General features: G+C 55.1%; 1 protein-coding gene across 5 annotated transcripts in view; it reads left to right on the top strand.

The window, feature by feature from the left end:
- Positions 1-20,441, top strand: part of CAMK2A (calcium/calmodulin dependent protein kinase II alpha) — a 62,403-nt gene that overhangs the window by 20,332 nt on the left and 21,630 nt on the right. For all 5 annotated transcript variants that reach the window (XM_058544058.1, XM_058544030.1, XM_058544048.1 and 2 more), the window contains exons 3-13: positions 2,211-2,270; positions 8,292-8,346; positions 9,175-9,240; positions 9,351-9,423; positions 12,355-12,457; positions 13,777-13,860; positions 13,980-14,074; positions 15,104-15,226; positions 15,597-15,680; positions 17,216-17,258; positions 19,777-19,817. In XM_058544058.1, the coding sequence (XP_058400041.1) occupies positions 2,211-2,270; positions 8,292-8,346; positions 9,175-9,240; positions 9,351-9,423; positions 12,355-12,457; positions 13,777-13,860; positions 13,980-14,074; positions 15,104-15,226; positions 15,597-15,680; positions 17,216-17,258; positions 19,777-19,817 (827 nt within the window). The remainder of the gene's footprint in view (positions 1-2,210; positions 2,271-8,291; positions 8,347-9,174; positions 9,241-9,350; positions 9,424-12,354; positions 12,458-13,776; positions 13,861-13,979; positions 14,075-15,103; positions 15,227-15,596; positions 15,681-17,215; positions 17,259-19,776; positions 19,818-20,441) is intronic.

Here is a 20,441-nt window from a genome sequence, read left to right as displayed (position 1 = left end):
ATGGAAGGAGGCTGGGAGGGAGGGGAACCAGGGGGATGCCCCCCAACCTGGGCTGGCATCCCCTCCTCTAGCCTGCAACCCGCCTTCAGCTGGGGACCTGAGCTTATACCCTACGGAAACAGGATTGGACTTAATTGCTTTGCTGATGGAAAAGCCACATTTCAGTATCAATCTTGGCTTGTGCAGCCCTTGGAGGACGGCCAGTGATTGCTGAAATGGAGGGGGCAGGGGAAAAGGGAACTGGCTGCCTGAGGACAAGGACTGGGACTTCCTCCATCCTCATCACCCTCCCTGGTGCCTGCCTGCTCTGGAGGGGCCATTCAGAGACTGGGTTCTAGTGAGTTCCCTCCTGCGGGCCTTGATTTTCCCACTTGGGAATTGGGGGCAGGTGGGGGTGGTGGTGGTGAGTCCACGTGGAGAGCAGTATAGCTCAGGGTTTTATTTATTTTTTTATTTTTTGTGAGGAAGATCAGCCCTGAGCTAACATCCATGCCAATCCTCCTCTTTTTGCTGAGGAGGACCGGCCCTGAGCTAACATCTATTGCCAATCCTCCCTTTGTTTTTTTTATCCCCCCTTTTCTCCCCAAAGCCCCAGTAGATAGTTGTACATCATAGTTGCACATCCTTCTAGTTGCTGTATGTGGGACGCTGCTTCAGCATGGCCGGACAAGCAGCGTGTCGGTGCGCGCCCGGATCCGAACCCGGGCCGCCAGTAGCAGAGCGCGCGCACTTAACCGCTAAGCCATGGGGCCGGCCCCTAGCTCAGGGTTTTAAAGCTCACCCCTGGAGTCTGGCCGCCTGGGTACAAAGCGTGGCACTACTGCCCACCACCACAGGCATGACTTTGGGGCAGGTACTTAACCTCTCTGAACCTCTGTTTCCTCTTCTGTAAAGCCAGAACAGGGATAGCACGTCCCTCAAAGGGCTATTGTGAGGCCTTGAAATGTACATAAAGTGCTCTGCATGGTGCCTGAAATATAGTAAATATTCTACATTTGCTACTGGCTTCTTTTTTACTGTTTTGTTTTTTAAAGTAGGCATTAACTACCGAATTGTGAGAAAAGCACCAAAAAGGGAATCGAGGAATGCGTAAAATAGGGACAGTGATGCCTACAGTCCAGGGTTTTTGGAGGACTGAATGGGGTCACAGGTATGATTGCTCCCAGCAGCCTCAGAGGCAGGGACCACAGGTAGCAGCTCCTAAACGAGGTCTCTCTCCCAGGTGGGTGGGAGACCCAGGGGATTTGGACAGAAATCCTAGAAAGCAGGGATGAGAGCGCTGGAGAAGCCCCAAGGCTGCCACATACAAGTTCTACCCTGCAGATTACTCGGGGCTCTCTGTGTCCTGTTCCCGGAGCCTCTGCAAGGGAGGTGGTTTCTGCAAATTAATACAATTCTTCTCCTGCAGTGAATACCCACTCTCTTAGAAAGGTTCATTCATTTGATTGTTTGTTCTTTTATTCAGTTATTTCTTGAGCACCTACTATGTGCCAGGCATTTGGGTAAATGCCAAATACAGCAGAGACCGAGTCCTTGCCCTCAAGGATAGAGATATCCATGAGGCAGTGTGGGACGTGCTGTCCAGGGGCCCTGAGAGCCCAGAATAGGGACCCCTACCAGCCTGGCAGTCAGGGCAGGCTGCCGGGAGAGGGCGACATCTGAGGATGGGTAGGAGTGATGGATGGCCAGCGAAGGATGGATGGGAGGTTGGGGCGGGGGGGGTGGGGGTGGGGTGGGGGGGCGGTGTTCTGATCTGACAGAATGGTGAGTGCAAAGGCCCCGAAGTGGAAGGGCTGAGCAGGGTGTGCCTGGAGGAGAGAAATTCAGCCAATCAGTCTGAGTGCTTCGTGAGGGGCAGGGCTGGAGGAGAGGCAGCAGAGGCCTGACCTGGGGGGTGCTCCAGGCTGCGTGGCGCCCGGGTCTTATACAGAAAGGGGCGCAGGGGTGTTCCTTGTTTGAGAGCCCTGGAAACCTCAGCCCAGAGAGGGGAAGGGACTTCCGAGTCACTGCAACCCAGGCCTCTCCCTCTGCTGCTGCATCCCGCTGCCTTCCTGGAGAACCCAGAGGCCCTGCCCAAAAGGCAAGCTTCTCCAGGGCTGTGCTGGGAGGTGGAGATCCTCAGAGGCTGTGAGGAGGGAGAGGCAGAGTGGATGCAGGTTCCTCCCTCACCTGGGACTCACCTGGGACTCACCCGGGTATCTCTGTTTCAGACCATCAGAAGCTGGAGCGTGAAGCCCGCATCTGCCGCCTGCTGAAACACCCCAACATCGGTGAGCCTTGGGGGACAAGTGAGGGTGTGGGGTGGGGCTGGGCCCTGCTCCCCTGCCCAGCCTTGTGGGTGTTTGTGGGGGGGTACGGCTGCTCTCTTCTCCGGGGATGGTGGAAATAGAGATGGGAAAGGGGGTGTCTTTAATGGTTTCCACATTCCTCAGAGACCAGCTTGGTTGAGGGGAAGGTGAAGAAGGGGCCTTTCCTCCCAGCCCACACTGCCGGCATCCTCCTTCAGAAAAGCTGTTTCAGGAAAACTCCCGAAGCTCTGAGAGAGACGAAAATAGGCCAAACTAGGCCTTGACCAGTGCGGCCCACTCCCTAAACCCACCCGCATGCTGAGTCAGCCTGGCACCGTGGCCCTGCCCACCTGCCTAGACCAGTGGCCCTCCTGCTCCTCAGAGGCAAGCTCCCAGGCCGCCCCTGCCCCAGGAGTAGAATGAGCACAGGCTGCACGGAGAGGCTGGGCCCAGGGCAGGTGGGGATGGGCACTGAACAACATGTCACTGCCTGACCTCTCCTTCCCCACCCCTGCACAAATGAGGGGCTGCGGCCCTGCTCATCAGGGCTCTGAGTCATGGGGGGAGGAAGTGCAGATTCTAGATATAGTTGTGTCAGGGAATGGCTGTGTGACCTTGGGTAGGAGCACTACCCTCTCTGAACCACTTTCCCCCAACTTCACAAGGAGACGGCTGTCTGGACCATCTGGGCATCTTGTTAAGAGGTAGATTCTGGGTCTGGGTGGGGCCTGAGACTTTGCATTTCTAACATGCTCTGAGGCGATGCCAAGGCTGCTGGTTCGCACACCACACTTTGAGGAGCAATGTCTAGGTGATTTCGAAGGAATACTCCAACTCTGACAGCCACTACACCATCTCCCTCGGGAGAGGAGCATCTCTCTGTACCCAGGGCCCCAAGGGTTAACTCTCTTGCTGGAGAGAAGCATCTCCATCTGCTATTTATACCCAGAAGGCACCTCCCCTTCCCTGTGCCTGGGAAGGGAACAGAGCTGCACAAACAGCAGCCAGAGGCTCCAGGGCCAGAATCAGAGAAGGGACAGCAAGGCGGCTGGCAGGGAACAACAGCCCAGGGTGGGACCCTGGTCCCTGACCTGCTAATGTCCTCGCTGTGTGGCCTTGGGCTGTTCCTGCCCCCTCCAGGCCTCCAATTCCGCGAGTGTACTATGGAGGGGCTGTGAGTGATCTCTGACTATAAATTCCCATGTTTCTTATAAAGGCTGTCAGCTCTGGAGGAAGAAGGCGGGGAGTGCGTGTGTGTGTGTTGCTACACAATTGCAGCTGTCTCAGGTCAATGCTGCCTCCTCCCTGCTCCCCTTCCTAGCTATAATGGGGAGCAGTAAGTTAAGGGCTCTGGAGCTAACAGGGTACAGCTCAAATCCTGGGTTTGCTGCTTAATTGCTCTGTGACCCTGGACACGTTGCTTAACCGTGCTGAAACTCAGTTTTCTCCTCTGGAAAATGGAAAGGATACCTACCTCATAATAGGACTGTGATGATAAAATAAAGCATAGCACAGTGATAGTCCCAAGGTAAGCGCTTGATTATCATTAAGCTGCCCTCTTTTTCTCCAATCTACACCTTCCCACAGAACAACCTTACCTGAGGAATTATCCTCTTGCCTGGAACTCCATACAATTCTCATTCCTCTGAGCCATCGAGATTTGGGGTCAGCAGTTTTGGGCACTATATATACATGGTGGTTAAGAGAATGGAGTTTGCAGTCAGACACGCCTGGGCTCAAATCCCAGCTCTGCCATTTACTAGGCGTTTGCGCTTAGGCAGGCTATGAACCTCTCTGAGCCTTAGTACCCTCCTCTGTAAAATGGGGATAATATGGTACCCAGCTTCTAGAACTGTTAAGAGGGTTAAATAAGATATTGCAAGTAAAGCACTTAGCACAAGGCTGACATGTGGTAGAATCTTAGACATGACAGCTATCATCTTCATCATCGTCGTCACTGTTGAATTATTTACTCCTTCATTCATCCATTCATTCACCTGATGTCAAGTGCATCCGAGGTCCCACCATGTGCCAAGGCACTGAGGATGTGCAGAAGAAATGAGGATGGGGGATGGGGGATGGGGTGGGGGTGGCTGGTGTACAGGGAAGTGGAGAGCAGAGCTGAGATCCAGAACAGGAAGACACTCAGAAGAAGCTGGAGCTGTTGTCAGGGGTGGCAGTGTCCTGGGAGGGTGCCCCTTCCTGATCCTCCAAGCGTCTCTCTTCAAAGTAGATTGTAATCTGTCCAGAGAAGTACAAAGAGGTACAGATGTGGATGCAGAGCCTGAGAGGTGAGTCTGTGCCTGGAGAAACCAGACTGAGTCCTATTCAGCCTGCTTGGCGAATCCAGCCAACGTTGCTGCCTCTGTGTGGCCACTGCCCAGCTCCAAGGGGACCAGGTCAGGGAGGTCCCTGACTCGGCATAGGTGGGTCCAACTGTGCCATACACAGAGCATTTACTTTCCAGATCCTGCCTGGGGGAAGACTGTACCCTGCTCTCTGTACCATTACCACCTGCTGATGGGGCAGATCTCCCCCGAAGGCCACCCTGGGGGGCAGGAGACAACCTGAGAGTTTAGCATATGATTTGGAGTGGAGAGGGAAAGTGAGGTTGGTCAATGATGATGACGATGTCTTCATTTATTAAGTTCTTCCTAATGCCCTGCACTGTGTTGAGTGCTTTACGAGCATCATCTCATTGACCCCCCACACCAGTCCAGTGATATTAGCATTGCTGCTAGGAATGGAGGCTCAGAGAGGTTACATAATTTGCCCCAAGTTACACAGCTTGTAAGAGGTGGAGCTGGGAGGTGAAGCCAGCAAGTCTGACTCCAGAGCCCACGTTCTCAGTCCTTCTGTTTAGCTTTCCAAGTGGCCATCAGCAGTGTGTTGTCAGAGGGACACGTGCATAGAGGAACAAGTTCTATCCTTTAATTTTCAAGAAAAAAATGATAACTGTTGGAAATGTGACAGAAATGTCAGGAATTCATGAGTCCAGCTACATAAATGAAAACTAGGTTACAGATTTGTTTGTTTTATGACAATATTTTAAAAAGTCAAAAAGTGACCGCACGAGTCCATGAGCGCAGCCTCCCCGCTCTCTCCACCAGGAGGTGGGACCGGGGCATAGCCCTGCCCCGCCCGTGAATCCGGCCTGTCCTCCTGGGCTCTGGGCTGAGTTTTTCCTCGGCGCAGCCTCTGCTGATGGGAGGGGAGGTTTTGTGTGTGAAAACAGCACTGAAAGAAGTCCTGTCTCTTAGGCTCAGAGCCGTGATGCAGCCGCCTCTCAGGGGCGGAAGCTGACTCCGGTACCTTCCCGTGGGAGGGGGCTGGAATCCAGCCCATGTCCCCCTCGCCTAGCTGCTCGGAGGGGCAGCCTTTTACAGTCAGCACGAAGGCACCACCTGAGCTAGAGTCAGCTCTGGAGACCCCCCCGCCCCAATTCCGTCCATTTCCCTGAGCCCTAGGACCTTCTCTAAAGGGGCCGAGGCTCCTGATCAGGGTGGATCTGCGACCCCAGTCTTCTTGGAGCCTCTCTCAAATGGCTGTTGACTGGTTCTAAAAGCCCTTCCTGAGATGGTTCTGGCTGCAGCTTGGCTTCTTAGAGCTTTTCACACTCAGGAAAGGGAAGTTAAAAACTCACCTGGAGCAGAGTAGATGGGAAGGAGGCCACTCCCCAAAAGTCTGCTTGGAGGCAGGCAGGGAGAGGAAAGGGTCTTTTTCAAAACTTTATCTTGATACACTAATAATGCAAGTTTATTGCAGATAAATGAGAAGACAAATAATTGTTAAAGTATCTCCTATAACCTCAGATCTAGAGCTAACATTGTATGATATAAGCTGTCATATGATATTTGATGTCTGTCCCTTCTCAAGTACACCTATGCATATTATCATCTCAGGTCAAGTTTCCTAGAAGCAGAGCCTGAGGCAGGGTTCGGGTGCTTGTGAGTTATTGAGGGTATGCTCCCCACGGAGACCTGTAAGGGATGGAATGAAGCAGTATAGAGAAGGGGAAGGTATCCAGCTGGGATGTGGCCTCAGGTCAAGTCTACCTTTGACCTGATCCCAGGTGGGGGGTGCAATGGGGAGCCTCTGGAGCGTAAATCCCATCTTGGAGTTGTTCTTCCTTAAGGCAAAGAGACTGGACCTTTGCACCAGCCCTGCCTCCCATACGTTAGTCAGTCATTGGCTGAAGGCTGTAGGTAACGTCATGGGTGGGGTGCCTCTATCAGCAACGGACAACTCTCCAGAAAAGGCGGGCAACCGTGAGCTGTTAGCAGCCAACCTCCAGCAGCTGCAGGATGGCTGCACCATCTTACTAAAGGGGGTCTGGCAGGGCTCCAATGTGAGGCTGCCAGATTCCTCACACAAAAAACACAGGATGCCCCACTCAATACACATATATATTGAAAAAATAAGGCCTGCATTTGCTTTGAAATGCATTAAAATATTAAAATAGATTAATGGATGGAAGAATGGATAGAAATGCAATAAAACAAGTATAAGAAAACAGTAATGATAGAATCTAGGCGGTGAGCACCTGAGTCTTCACTTGACTGTATGTTTGAAATTTTTGATGCTGACGTCACTCTTCTGTCTGAAATTTTATGACAAAATGTTGGTAAAAAATTAAAGCAGGATTATATTACATATACTCTTAGGTGACCTGCTTTTTAGTTTTGCTTTAAAACGTCTTTCAGTCATTATTTATAAATATCTATCATCATTGAAGAATTTAAAAAAATTTTTCTTTAAATTTGTGTCCCCTCCATCTTCCGTCTCTGGTCCCCATTTCCCCTCCCGTGGGGACCCACTCTGGTGTATTTGATGCCTGCTTCTCCCAACTTTACATGCAGATATGAGAGCCATAAGCAATTTAGGGGACTCAGTCTTGAGTCAGAAACACATGTACATGGCACAAATTCAGATGGCATGAGGGTTTACAGTGAAAAGTAAGTCTCACTGACCCACGACCCCTGCTCCCCCAATTCCCCTCCCCAAGACAACCCCGGTGCCCACATCTCTGTATCCTTCCAGAGAGACTTAGGACACATACAGGCTGAAATACATCTTTTTAAAAAAGTACTGCATACACTGTTTTGCATTTTGCTTTTTCGGCAAACAGCATAATTGAGAGATGATTCCAAACCAGTGGCTACATAACTGCGGCAGTATTTTAACAGCTGTGTAATTTTCCATTGTGCGATGTATCAGAATTCTGCAGGCCTGCACCCCTCTCTGGGGACATTATTAGGTTGCGACACAGGGAAGGATGTGAACGTGTCCTGGGAGAACTTGCCCTTGGCTGGCAGGGTGCGGGCCCCCAGAGTCAGCCCCAGGCCTCAGGCCCTTCCTTTCAGAAGCTCCAGAGTAATTTGGGGAGCTCCGGGCTCCTGGGAGCCTTGCCTCTGTTCTTGGTAAATGAGCTGTGAAGAGATGACAGTTTCTCAGCACGTCACAACTCAGGGACCGCTGTCACTCCCGCCTCTACCGGCTCTCTTATCTCCTCAGACCTGGAAACAGAGCAGGGATATTAGCTCAGGGCCAGCACTGAGTAAGCACCGACTGTGTGCCTCATGGAATTCTCACAACAAAGCCGCAAGTCCAGGAGTCTTATTCTCACTGTCCAGGCAAGGAAAGAGAGGCTCAGAAAGGCGTAGCACCTTGTCCGAAGTCATACAGCCAGGAAGTAGCAGAGATTTGAGCCACAAGCTCATTCCATGACGCCAGCCTGCCCAGCAAGGAAACTGAGGGTTGGGGAGGGGAGGGGACCAAACTTTGACCAAAACAGGGGTCTGTAGTATTTAAGCCCAGGCGTCTTTTGGCAACGCCCAAGGTCAATGGGTCCCTGTTCACCTCCGTTTGTCAAAGCAACTGGTACCTAGCTCGTGCTCAGCGACTGTCTGAGAAATTGCAATGTTGGCTATTCGAGGAGTGAGAGGGAGGGCGGGGGTGGGGAGCAGTGTGCTGGGCATAACTCCTGCCCCGTCCTTCCCTCAGTCCGGCTCCATGACAGCATCTCCGAGGAGGGACACCATTATCTGATCTTCGACCTGTGAGTTTGGGCCCTCCCTGGGATGTACTGTGGGTATTGGGGCAGCCTGAGCATGGGTGTGGTCTCTGGGTCTCTTGGCCTGAGGGGTCCCAGATGCCCCCAGGCTGGGCTGAATCCCCTCTTCTGATACAGAGTTTCCCGAAATGTGGTCGGCTTGCCACACAAGCAGTGCAGGTCTGTTTTCCTGCAGCACCAACGCACACTTTTAACTTTCACCGTAGTGTTGTATATTTAGTTTTGTTTCTATTTGTGACCAGTGATGCTCGTGTTCCATTTCTGACAGCGATATAAAGTTTCCTTTTGGAATCATTTTAAAGTTTTTAAAGCCAGTTGATTGAATGAAAAGCAATAATGAAATGATGGGCCTCGGGGGATCCTGGACTGGCAGGGGAGCTCAGCAATGACACTGATCTCATCTTGCGGCTCTTGAGACATTGATAATGGGGGAGGGGCAGGAGGTATATGGGAAATCTCTGTACCTTCTGTTCAATTTCGCTGTGAACCTAAAGCTACTCTAAAAAATAGTCTGTTAAAAAACAAAAAACCCCAGCCCTTGGGCTCCAGGAGCCTAATGAATCCTAGTGATGAGTCCTGAGTGCCCCACCTCCAGTCCCAATGCCAGCCTGGGCCCGAGAGGGAGAGGAGCCGGGATGGAGAGGAGGAAAGTCAGTGGAGGGTGGGCTGGAAGCCAGGAAGGGGTTGTAGCTGGGGGCATCTCCATGACCCCTGGGGTCCTTCCTGTTGGGGCTGAGGTTCTGAGGTCGCTGGGCCCTACCCTTAGCTGGCCAGGGCCCCCGTGGGCGGGTGACTCCATGCCTGTCTCCCCAGGGTCACCGGTGGGGAGCTGTTTGAGGACATTGTGGCCCGGGAGTATTACAGTGAGGCTGATGCCAGGTGAGTGTCAGGTGTGGCCTGGCAGTGGCCCCGGGGACAGGGCATCTCGCCCGGCTCCCCATGGCGGGGGGCCTGCCCTCACGTGGTGACCCCTTCCTTTCTCTTGCCAGTCACTGCATCCAGCAGATCCTGGAGGCCGTGCTGCACTGCCACCAGATGGGGGTGGTGCATCGGGACCTGAAGGTGAGCAACGCGCCCGAGGGTGTGGCGCACAGGGAGCCTGCCCCTCTGCCCCTGCCTTTCCCTCCACCTGTGGAGCCAGGGGTATTACCAGAATCCCTTGAATTTCCCTGAGTTGGGCTGGGTGGGGAATATTTCCCCCACTGTTCCCATGGGGAGAGTGGGCTCAGGGATGCTGGGCATCTGGGCTCGAGACCCAGGTCCCCTGACTCCCAGCCCCACGTGCTTTGTGCCTGGCCAGGTAGGATGCAGTTAGACTGCCAAGATTGGCTATGGCAGGGTCCAGATCCCAGCTAGGCCACTTTCTAGTTGCACGGCCTCAGCTTCCTTACAGTGGGGGTTGCCATAGCAACCTCTGCACAGGCTTGGTGAGGAAATCAAAGGAGACAGCACAAGTGCCTGGTACACAGACATGTTGTTACTCTTGTTTCCGGGTCTCTGGCAGGTGGAGGAGAGGAAAAACAGGCCTTGGGGGAGTCCTTCCTCTTCTCACTTGAAGAAGGAGATGGGCAGGACTAAGCAGATGTGGAGTCTAGGGTTGGCACCAGCCGCACGACCTTGCCCGGTCAGCACAGACTTCACGTCTCTCCTTTGCTGGGCCTCATGGCATCAGCTGCTGGTAGCTCGTAACATCACCCCCATGTTGCAGAGCAGGAAACTAAGGCCTGAATAGTCCGAGGGATTTGCCTGAGAACATGCAGTTCAGCTGTGCCTGAGCTAAGATTGGAGCCCCAGCCTTCTAACCCCACGTCCCATGCCCTGGGTGGTCTGGGGCCAAAAAGCCACTCAGCCCAGCTCCTGCTTCTGCAGCAGCCCCTTCTAGGTAACCCTGCTGGGTGTCCGTCAAACCTCTACTTTTTGACCTTCAGTGACTACGAACTCACTTCTTAAGGGGTAGCCCGTTGCACCATTGGGAAATGCTTCTTCCATCTTTCCTGCAGTGCGGGTTTTGCCCGGGAACCCCAGTTCTACACTTTGGGGCTACACAGATCAAGGTTTCACCTCAGAGCAGCCCTGGAGCAGCTTTGTTGTAGCTCCTAAGTCTTCTGCAGGCTGTTCTCCTCCATTGCCACCCAGGATAGGATTTCCAGGCCCTCCTCATCCTGGGCACCCTTCCCGGGCATCCTCCAGTTGGTCCAGGTCCCTTTTTGGGGTGCAATGCTCTGACCAGAAGCCCTGCCCACCTCTGACTATCACGAACAGTCCGTGGCTCCTCCCTGAGCCCAGGTGAGCTCGCTGTGGCTCAGTCTAGCCCCACGGGCAAGTGTGTGCTGGAGGAGTGTCTCTGGTCAGACCAGGGCGGCTCTCCCCGAGGGCCTGTTCCCATTATAGCTGCAGCCCCAGCACAGGAGGAGGAAGGAGGAGAGGCAGCACAAATTTAGGCCACTTTGGATAGATTAATTAGTGGCACATTCATCAAATCAGGGCAGGACGGCGACTGAGACCCAGGACACGTTGGGAACACAGTCCCCCGAGGACAAAAGAGGCCTTAACGAGGGGCAGACAGAGCTATATTTGTTTGCATCCTGCCTAGCTTTGGGCAGTGGAAGGTCAGCTGTGAGACCCCTCGAAAGTCCCATGGGGAAGGGGATCAAAGGAAACCAGCTGTCTCCAGAGACTCGGAGCCCCCAAAGCAGAAAATATGAGTACTGATGCGTATCAAGCACTTGCTGTAGCTCCCGCGAAGCGCTTTACATGGATTATTGCAATCAATCCGATGCCACCCCATGAGGGAGGCGTTATCCCCATTTTTCTGAGAGGAAGCTAAAGCTCAGAGAAGTGAAATAATTCGCTCAAGTTCCGCAGCATAGAAGTGGCAGCACTAAAATCAGTAGCCGGGGCTATCTAACTGGAGAGTCCACACTGGAGGAAGGGGATTTCCTGTCCTCCAGACCCAGCAGAAGACAGCAGCCTCGATGCCCCAGGGGCCAGGTGGCATGGACGAGGCCCCCTATCTCTCGACTTAAAGTGGTTGAGGGCACGGCTCTGGAGCCAGACTTTGCCTCGCTTCTGGCTCTATCAGTTACCAGCTGTGTGATCTTCGTCTAGTCACTTAACCTCTCTGAGCCTCAGTTTCCTCATCTTTATACATGTAGTAAATAATTATTAAGTGCCTGCTATGTGCTGCCCACTGTCTTAGGTGCTGATGGTACAGTGGTGGACAGGACAGATAAGAAACCCACATTCTCCAGGGGTGACAGATAATGACCAAGCACACAGACAGATGGGGAAAAACATCACAAATTGTGATGAGATCTATGAAGGTAACAACAAGGAGCTAAGACAGAGGATACCTGGGGGCTCGTCCTTTAGATAGAGTAGTCACAGAGGGCTTCTTGGAGGGAGTGACATGAAGGTAAGCGCCAGATGAGGAGAAGGGGCCAGGCCTGTGAAGCTCAGAGGGAGAGCAAATCAGGCAGCGGGAATAGGAAGTGCAAAGGTCCTGAGGCAGGAACAAGCGTGACTGTTTCAGGGGCTGTAAGAAGGCGACAGTGGAGAGTGGGGATGATACCATTCTCTACCCCAAAGGGCTGATGATACAATGTATGCAAAACCCTTGTGGCTGGCACATAGTAGGTCCACAATAAATGTTGCTTCTTTTTCCTTATTGTGCTTGTGGTTGTCCCTCCACTCCCCACCCCCACCCTCACCTCAGCACCAGCCCAGACCTGAGGGGAGGGGAAGGAGGAGATGGCTGATGGAGGAAGGGTCTTCCTGTTGCAGAAAACGGAGGACTTGCAGTGGGATAGTCCCCTCTCTGGGGACTGAAGCTCAGGGTCCTGTGACTGGGGCTGGAGGTGGGGGCAGGGCACCCCTGGATTGTCAAGCTGCTCCTCTTGGAAGCCCAGGCCCCTGGAGGTGAGGCTCTGAATCTGCTCACTGTCCTCTGGCCCTTCCCTCCCCCTTTTCCCTTTTCTCTCTGGTGCTGGGAAGCCGGAGAATCTGTTGCTGGCCTCCAAGCTCAAGGGCGCCGCGGTGAAGCTGGCGGACTTTGGTCTGGCCATCGAGGTGGAGGGGGAGCAGCAGGCGTGGTTCGGTGAGTGGGGGGGGTGGCAGGGGTGTGGGGGCCAGCCTCGTGTTGAAACGGCGGGATCTAGGAACTCTCTGCCCGAGCAGGGGCAGGTTGGAGATGGCTGTTGCACCAGCCAGGGCCCAGGGAGCAAAGGCCCCACCCCACCCAGCATCTGGGTCCATGGGTGTTGCCCATCCTATCTCCTGGGGAGCCAGGTGCAGGGACACAGTTATCATTAAATCAGTACATGGCTTCTTCACAGGCACACACCGTCGCTGTTGGCTAGGGGCTTCCCTGGGTTCCCCTAACAGCCTGGGAGATGGAGATTATTACCCTGATTTTACAGATGAGGAACAGAGGCCAAGAAACTTGGAACAGGTCCAGGGAGATTAAAAGGGGTAGAGCCGGGATTGACACTCATGTGACCCAGCATGCTCTGAGCTTTTGGCGTCATTGAGTCCCTTCAGCCATGTGGGGATACTCTTTAGTGTGCAGTATTGATCAGTGGTTAAGAATCAGAGCTCTGGGTTCAAATCCTGACTCTGCTACGTACAAGCTGTGTGACTTTGGGTGCATCATTTCACCTCTCTGAGCCTTCATTTCCTCATCTGTAAAATGGAGACACTAATAGGATGTTTTTCAGGGCTGTGTGAGGATTAAATGAGATCAGGCATAGGAAGTGCTCAGCCCTGCTTAGCACACACTCAATACGTAGGAACTGTTCTTATGATTACTTGTTAAAATACTTTCAGTGTCTGATTTTTCAATTGATCCTCCCAACAATGCCAGGAGGTTTTTAAGATGGGAATCCCTAATCTCTCATTTGGCAGATGAGGAAACTGAGGCCTAGAAGGAAAAGAGGCCTACCCAAGGGACTTAGGGCAGAGCCAGAGTTAAGGCTGGGCCTCCTGCCATCCCAGCACCAGCTCCTGGAAGGGGTGGGGAGTGGGAAAGGGTTCAGCCGAGCCTGGAGTGACATGACAAGGACACTTCTTCTCTAGTGCCACCAGCAACTGCTTGGTAGTGGCTGCTGGGAGGGTCATGCTAGAATTTTATGACGCTGAGCCAGGACTCCGTGGGAAGGTCTCTGGGACTGATCAATGACTTCTGCCAAAGGCCCTGGAGTGAGGGTGGTGACAGGTGTACTATGTACTTGTCCACCCTGGTCTAGAGGTGTTGCTGGCTTACCAGGCCAGGGCTTCCTGCCCTTGGCCCACTCTGGGGGACAGGGGGTGTTTCCCCATCTCCAGGGCAACCCTTATCCCTCTTCCAGCAGGCTCTCGCTCCGGGTTACTTACCAACCTCTGTGTGTGTGTCTGCCTGTCTGTGTGTCTGGGGAGCAGGGTTCGCAGGAACACCTGGATACCTCTCCCCAGAAGTGCTGCGGAAGGATCCGTACGGGAAGCCTGTGGACCTGTGGGCCTGCGGTGAGTCCATCCCAAGGCCCCTTTATCCTCCCGGCCGCCTGCATCGCTGGTATCCTCTCTCTCCTTTCCCATTGCTCCTCCTCACAGACGGTTGAAGTGTCTCCTGGTCCTCTCCCCAGGGGTCATCCTGTACATCCTGCTGGTTGGGTATCCCCCATTCTGGGATGAAGACCAGCACCGCCTGTACCAACAGATCAAAGCCGGCGCCTATGATGTGAGTGTCACTCCTGTCTCTGGCCTCCCTGCCATCCCCTGGGCCCCTTCCTGTGAAAGCCAATGCCCAGTGAGGTCAGGGACCTGACGACACCTCCCTCCTGCCCCCCCCAGCCCACTTAGGCCTCCCTGCTGCTCTCTAGTTGCAGGGCGATTGGCAGGTGGAACTTGAGGACTGACTGGGGCCAGGTGACAAGCTGGGCGTGCCTAATGACTGGGGCCTCTAAGTGATGGGCTTGAGCCCATAGGGCCCCAGAGAGCAGAAGCAGCACCAAAGTGGGGCGAGAGGTGGGGGCGCAGGCCCCAGAAGCCAGGTTCTCTCTCTCTGTCTCCCTCTTCTATATATATACACAAATATATGTATACAAATAATAATAATCGCTAGCACTTGTATAGCACTCTTCTAAATGCTGTCTACGTATTATTACAGTTAATCCTCACACCAATCTATGGCATAGGTACTGTTGGTATCCCCGTTTTACAGACGGGGAAGCTGAGGCACGGAGAGGTTAAATGACTGTCCCGATCACGTCGCTGAGAAACAATAGAGCTAGGACTTGAACCCAGGCAGTCATGGTGTCCATGCATCTAACTATCAAGCTGGACTGCTTTTCTGCATGGCTGATATCTATCAAGCTGTGTGCCATGTGTTTTATGTCATAGTTAATCCTCACGGCATCTCTAGAGACAGCTGGAGGGGTCACGTGGCTTGCCCAAGGTCACACAACTCAGGAGGCAGAGCCAGGACTTGAACCCAGCCTTCTGATTCTGAAGTCTGGCCTATAGCCACTGGCCCACTGCTCTCCAGTTAGGGCACAGCCTCAGAACAGCAGAGGGAGGCCTCCTTTCCCCCTGGCCAGGTTCTGATTTGTCCTGGGGTCAGGGGACCTGCCCCAACTCCTCCTGGTTGTCGATGTCCAAGTGGACGGGCAGTAGGACCCCTGCCTGCTCCCCTGCCAGTCAGGGGCTGAGGGATCGCAGGGGTGGCCTGGGGTAGGCTGGGCAAACCTGGCCCCTCTGCCCCTTTCAGTTCCCGTCACCAGAATGGGACACCGTCACCCCAGAAGCCAAGGATCTGATCAACAAGATGCTGACTATCAACCCATCCAAACGCATCACGGCCGCCGAGGCACTCAAGCACCCCTGGATCTCGGTGAGCCGGCCGCAGCTGGACCCTTCCCAGGGGACCTCCAGACCTCAGGGTTAATGTCCTCATGGAGTCCTGGCCCTGCCCCTGGCCCCAGCGTGGGGCCGAGGGGGCTTAATCCGAGAGACCCTGACCCTGCTGTTGCTCTCAGGGGAAAGTGGAAATGGGAAGTGTTCTGGGTTGGCATCATGACCAGGGATGCTACTGGCGTTGAACATCTGGTCCAGGAATGCTAAGCACCTGCGATGTTTACAACATCCCCTAGAACAATGAATTTTTCCTCCCAAGATGCCAACCACATTCATAAGACGCCCTGCTGAGGGGCCCTGGGGGATGCCTGCCTTCCGCTCACAGACCTCTCCCCTTCTTCCCCCAGCACCGGTCCACCGTGGCCTCCTGCATGCACAGACAGGAGACCGTGGACTGCCTGAAGAAGTTCAACGCCAGGAGAAAACTGAAGGTAACGGGTCCTCGCCCTCCATGCCCCCCGGACGTGAGAGTAGCTTGGCCTGGGTCTCCACAGCGGCCGAGAGCCGTGCTCACTAGTTCTTTCCTTCATTGAGTCAACAAGCGCTTGTTGACCACCTGCTGTCTGGGCTGGGCAGTGAGCAGTGGAGAGGACAGACAAGTACCCAGGACATTACGGGGCAGTGGTGAGTGTTGTGACCGCACGCCCCAAGGCTGTGGGAGCACATAGCAGGGCCAGGAACCAGGTCCAGAAGGACCAGGGAAGGATCCTGGAAGCCTTCCTGGGCGAGTGGCATTTGAGCTGAAAGCCCGAAGGATGAGCAGGTATCAGCAGCGTAGAGTCAGAGTGGCAGGTGTTCCAGACAGAGAGAGAAGCCTGTGCAGAAGTCTGGAAGCATGAGCTTCCTGTGCAGACCCTTTAGGGGGACTGGAAGTGTGTCAGCTTGGCTGGGGAGAGGTTTCAGGGCGTGACACATAACTGGGCAGGAGACCATGGTGGGGTGAGAGGCCCCAGCTGGAGCGCTGGAAAGGAACGGCCGAGAGACCTGGATAGGGGTTGTGGCCCTGAGGGAGCCACAGTGGGACCCAGGTGGGCTCTAGCTGCCAGCCTCTCAGCAGGTGCTGTGTGTTCTCAGGGCCATGACAGCTCCTGACCTAGGCCTTGCCAGGGGCCCCATGAGCAGGTAGGAAGAGCGACCAAGGGGTCCCCCGCTGGTCAGAACAGAGAAGCCATCAGCATGCTGAGTGATGGAAGGTGAGGCCCTGGCTCATCCAGAACCTCCTCGTCCGCTGCTCCCAGGCCTGGCATGGAGGCTCAGGACGAGGACATGGGCCCGGGCGTGGTAGACAACACGATGCCAGGAGAACTGAGTCCCACCGCCACGCCAGTGGGAGCTGTCATGGAGGAAGTCTCAAATGTTGGAATCAGGGATTCTTACAATCATGGACTGTCAGACTCAGAGAACGACCAAATCAGACAGCGTCAGAAACAGAAGGGCCGTCGTCCCCCAGCCCCTCGTTGACAAAAGAGGGTTTTTCCACATTAACCCTCAGGGTTCTGAGCCCAGGAACCACGGAGGGCTGAACTAACGCTGCAGCCAGGTGCTGAGTGCCTGGGGCAGAGGGCGGAGACTGGGGGGGGCCGAGGGGGCACAGGGTCTACCGTCCTTGCCCAGGCAGGAAACTTCCTTGGCCTTTGGGAGCCCCCACTGACAGGTGTCCCCAAGTCCTTTCACCAGCTCTGGCCAGGCCGGTGGAACCTATTAATATCTGCTCCTAGGAGGGCCCTGTCATCGGAGCCGTGCCAGCTGAGGCCTGGCTCACCTAGACTTCTCCAGGGAGGCAGGGGTAGTCTCCAGGCTGTGGGCTGAGGAACAAGTGGAGGGGCAGGAACAGAAGGCCTTGGCTTTGTGTCTGAATGGAGCACCTGCCTCTGTTTCCCCACTCCCCTCCCGTTTGTCTGTCTCTCCTCTCCCCCGTCACCTCCCGCCTCCTCTCCCGCACACCCCCTCTGCTTCTCTGTTGCAGGGAGCCATCCTCACCACTATGCTGGCCACCAGGAACTTCTCTGGTAGGTGGTGGGACCTCAAAGTCCCAAAAACATCCTGCAGGAGGTGGCGACATTGCCCTGTTGGATATCTGGGTACCCTCAGGCCAGGGGACCTGGGGAGAGTGGAGGCTGCAGAGGACCCTGTGACTGGGGCTTAGCTCCCCTGATGCAAACCTGCACCCAGAAGTAGAGAAAGGTCAAAGGTCAGCAAGCCAAGGGCCCACTAGGAAGGCTTAGAGGTTTAGTCTGTCTCCTCCAACTCACAGCCCTGCTGGGGTTCTCAGGCTGGGCCAGCCAGAGGGGAAGGCCTCCCAAATATTGGGGTACAGGTCCAGGCGGGCCTGAGCCAGGCCCGGGGAGTAGCAGTATTCCCATTCCCCACATTACTGGAGCCCCCTGCTGAGTAGTCCCCATGCTTTCGCTCAGGTGGCCTTCGTGACAAGGCGATGGGGGGCTCTGGCCATCCCTGTTTTCCAGATGAGGAAACTGAAGCTCAGAGAGGTGAACTCTGACCTCCCCCAGCCCTCACTGCTAGAGGGAGGCAGAGTTTGCTTTAGCACCGGTTTGACCAGCCCAGAGCTGGGTCACCTTAACCAGTTGGGTCAGCAGGGAGACCGGAGTAGGAGCCTTTGGTCTTGGCCGAAGCCGGGCTGGTGAAGGCAAGGAGTGCCCAGTGACTTGTGGCATGTGGTCCTGAAGAGAGAAGGGGAAGGGATTAGCGTCAGGGCTTAGCAAGAAGCTCCCCTTGGCAGGTGGGAGAGTGCCGGGGCCAGTGCCGCCAGAGGCCCGTCTCTGGGGAGCCCAGGGTGGCTGATGGGGCAGCTGAGCAGATATAGCAAAGCTCACCTGAGGGGCCCTCTGCCTGGGGCTGGGGCCAGCCAGAGAGGGCTGCTGTGGACACATGGCCGGCCCCATAGCAAGGTGGTGGCTCTGGGAAGCTACAGCCCTGGCTTCACTGAGAGGATCCACCTGCCCATTTAACCTGCTGGACAAATGAGACCCAGAGGTGGGAGAACCCTAGAACCCCAGATTTGGGCTTTCCCCACTGCACTGAACTGCCTTCCCACTCTCTCCCCAGACAAGCATCCTGCAGTTCCTTAACCTGAAAGACGAGCCACCAGGACAGTCAGAGTCTTTTTTTAACAACTGAAGCACCCTTAGAGAACTCTAGTCCAGAGCTCACAAAATGGTGCCCATGGGTCAGTTCCCATCTCTAGATGGGCTTGGGGAGCCAGTGGTGTTTTAAAAAAATTTTTTGGAAAGAGTTTCCAGCAGTTAAAAACCAGGAGATCTCATAAAAAAGCCCAGATTTCTGTTTTCTCTTGAAAATCAGAACGTGTGGCCTCATAGGACCCACAGTCCTGCAATAGTGGGCTGGAGCTGAGAGGGACCCTCTTGAGGCTCGAGGACGAGCACTCCCCCTGCCCTGCTGTATACCCGAGTCCAGCCCACAAAGCCCATGGAGGATGGACAGCCATTCCTCTTGGCTTTCGGATCCAGAGGTGCCCACCCCACACTTGCTTTGCAAGAGGAAAACTTTGGATGAGAGCCTGGAAGGGGTCATAGGTGGAAATGTGAGGGTGACTGGGAAGCTGGACCAGCCTTGAGCCCCACCCCACTGTGCTTCTGGAGCATCAATGTCCTGTACTGCCCCTCCACCCCAGCTCACCCTCTCCAGGCCACCAGGAGAAGAACTTACAGTGGCTGCCGTTTCCGGAACATCTACTGCCTAGAGGTCAAATGCAGTGCTAAGCACTTTATAGATACTCTGTCTCATTTAACTTAAGGCATTTGCTTAGGCTGGGCAGGGCTGGGCGTTCATACTGTTTTCTGGGTGATGCCCTCTCTAAGGGCTCTGGCCAGGAGGTGAGGAGGGAGGGAAAGGGGAGTGACAGAAATGGGGTCTCCCTGAAGGCTGTCACTCTGCTTTTCCTGGCTACCAGGGACACAGCCAGCCCCAGCGTGGGGCTCAGGAATTTGAGGATGGGGAGGCCTCTGTAGGGGATGGGTGCTCTGACAAGGATGGGCCCCAGAGGGGGGCATCTGCTTCTTGTCACTGGCAAAACGCGGCTTGCAGCTGTCCAGAGTGAGTAGGCAGGGCTGACACATGACCTCTGCAGAAGCATGGGGCTAAAATTAGAATGGGCCAGGGTAGGGAGGGAGCGTCCAGCCCTGAGCCGGGCAGCCGGGCCTCCGGGCTGGCTACCACCAGCACGGCTGGTGACTGGGTTCCAGAGGGAATCCCTGGGCTGAAACAGCAACCCCACGGTCCTGGGACACGTCGGGCACCTCCCTCAACCCATGGAGCCAGAGGGTCACACTTGAGATTGCTGAGAAGAAGGGGAGCCCAGGCCCACCTAGCGGGCACCGGCAGACCTGGGCCACCGAGGAGGAGGGAGGAGCAGAAGGAGGAGGTCTCCCCAGAATCACTGAGCCGGCTCCGTGCCGTCCGGCTGCCCGTGGATGCTGCTCATCCTCACTCTGTGGGCCCTGGTGCCCTGCCTGGTATTGGTAACCCTCTACTTTCTCTCCTCCGCAGGAGGGAAGAGTGGAGGAAACAAGAAGAACGATGGTGTGAAGGTAAGCCCCCGGAAGCCCGGCAGGGCCGGCCTCTGGCAGTGTTTCCGCCAGCAGGGCCTGGCTTTCAGGGCTGGGGCAAGACCCAGGCCTTGCTGGTGGTGTTCCGGGCAGATGTGGTCACCTGCACAGCCCGGCCGTCCCCAGACAGAGAGACCCAGGCTTTGGTGCCCACTATCTCACCAGGATTGGTGAGGGCATGTGGGGGACGGGAAGGCTTGAAAGCAGGTGGGAGAGGCAGGTGGCCTGGGATTGGGGTGGGCACAAAGAAAGGGGCCGGTCCGAAGGAGGTTTCTGTGGTTCTCTCGGACTGGAGGACCTGTGAGCGAGAGGGTGCAAGGAAGGGACAGAGATGATCATGAGGGGTGACCTCCTCCTTCCCGAGTGTGGCCTAGCTGGAGCGGGCCCCTGACCCAAGGTACACCCCAGTCCAACCCACAAAGCCTGTGAAGGATGGACAGACATTCCTCTCGGCTTTGGGATCCAGAGGTGCCCCCTCCCCACCAAGGCCTGCTGTTTCAGTCCCCTCCTCCCCAGGCCGGCCCTCTGTCCCCACCTCTGATGCCCGAGCTACTTCCCTCCATGCCCCGCTGACCCCTCCTTCCCTGCTCTCTCTTCTCCCTCTGC

Source organism: Diceros bicornis, chromosome 1, assembly GCF_020826845.1.
Source record: "Diceros bicornis minor isolate mBicDic1 chromosome 1, mDicBic1.mat.cur, whole genome shotgun sequence".
NCBI lineage: Eukaryota > Metazoa > Chordata > Mammalia > Perissodactyla > Rhinocerotidae > Diceros > Diceros bicornis.
This window is presented reverse-complemented; position numbering and strand designations above follow the sequence as displayed.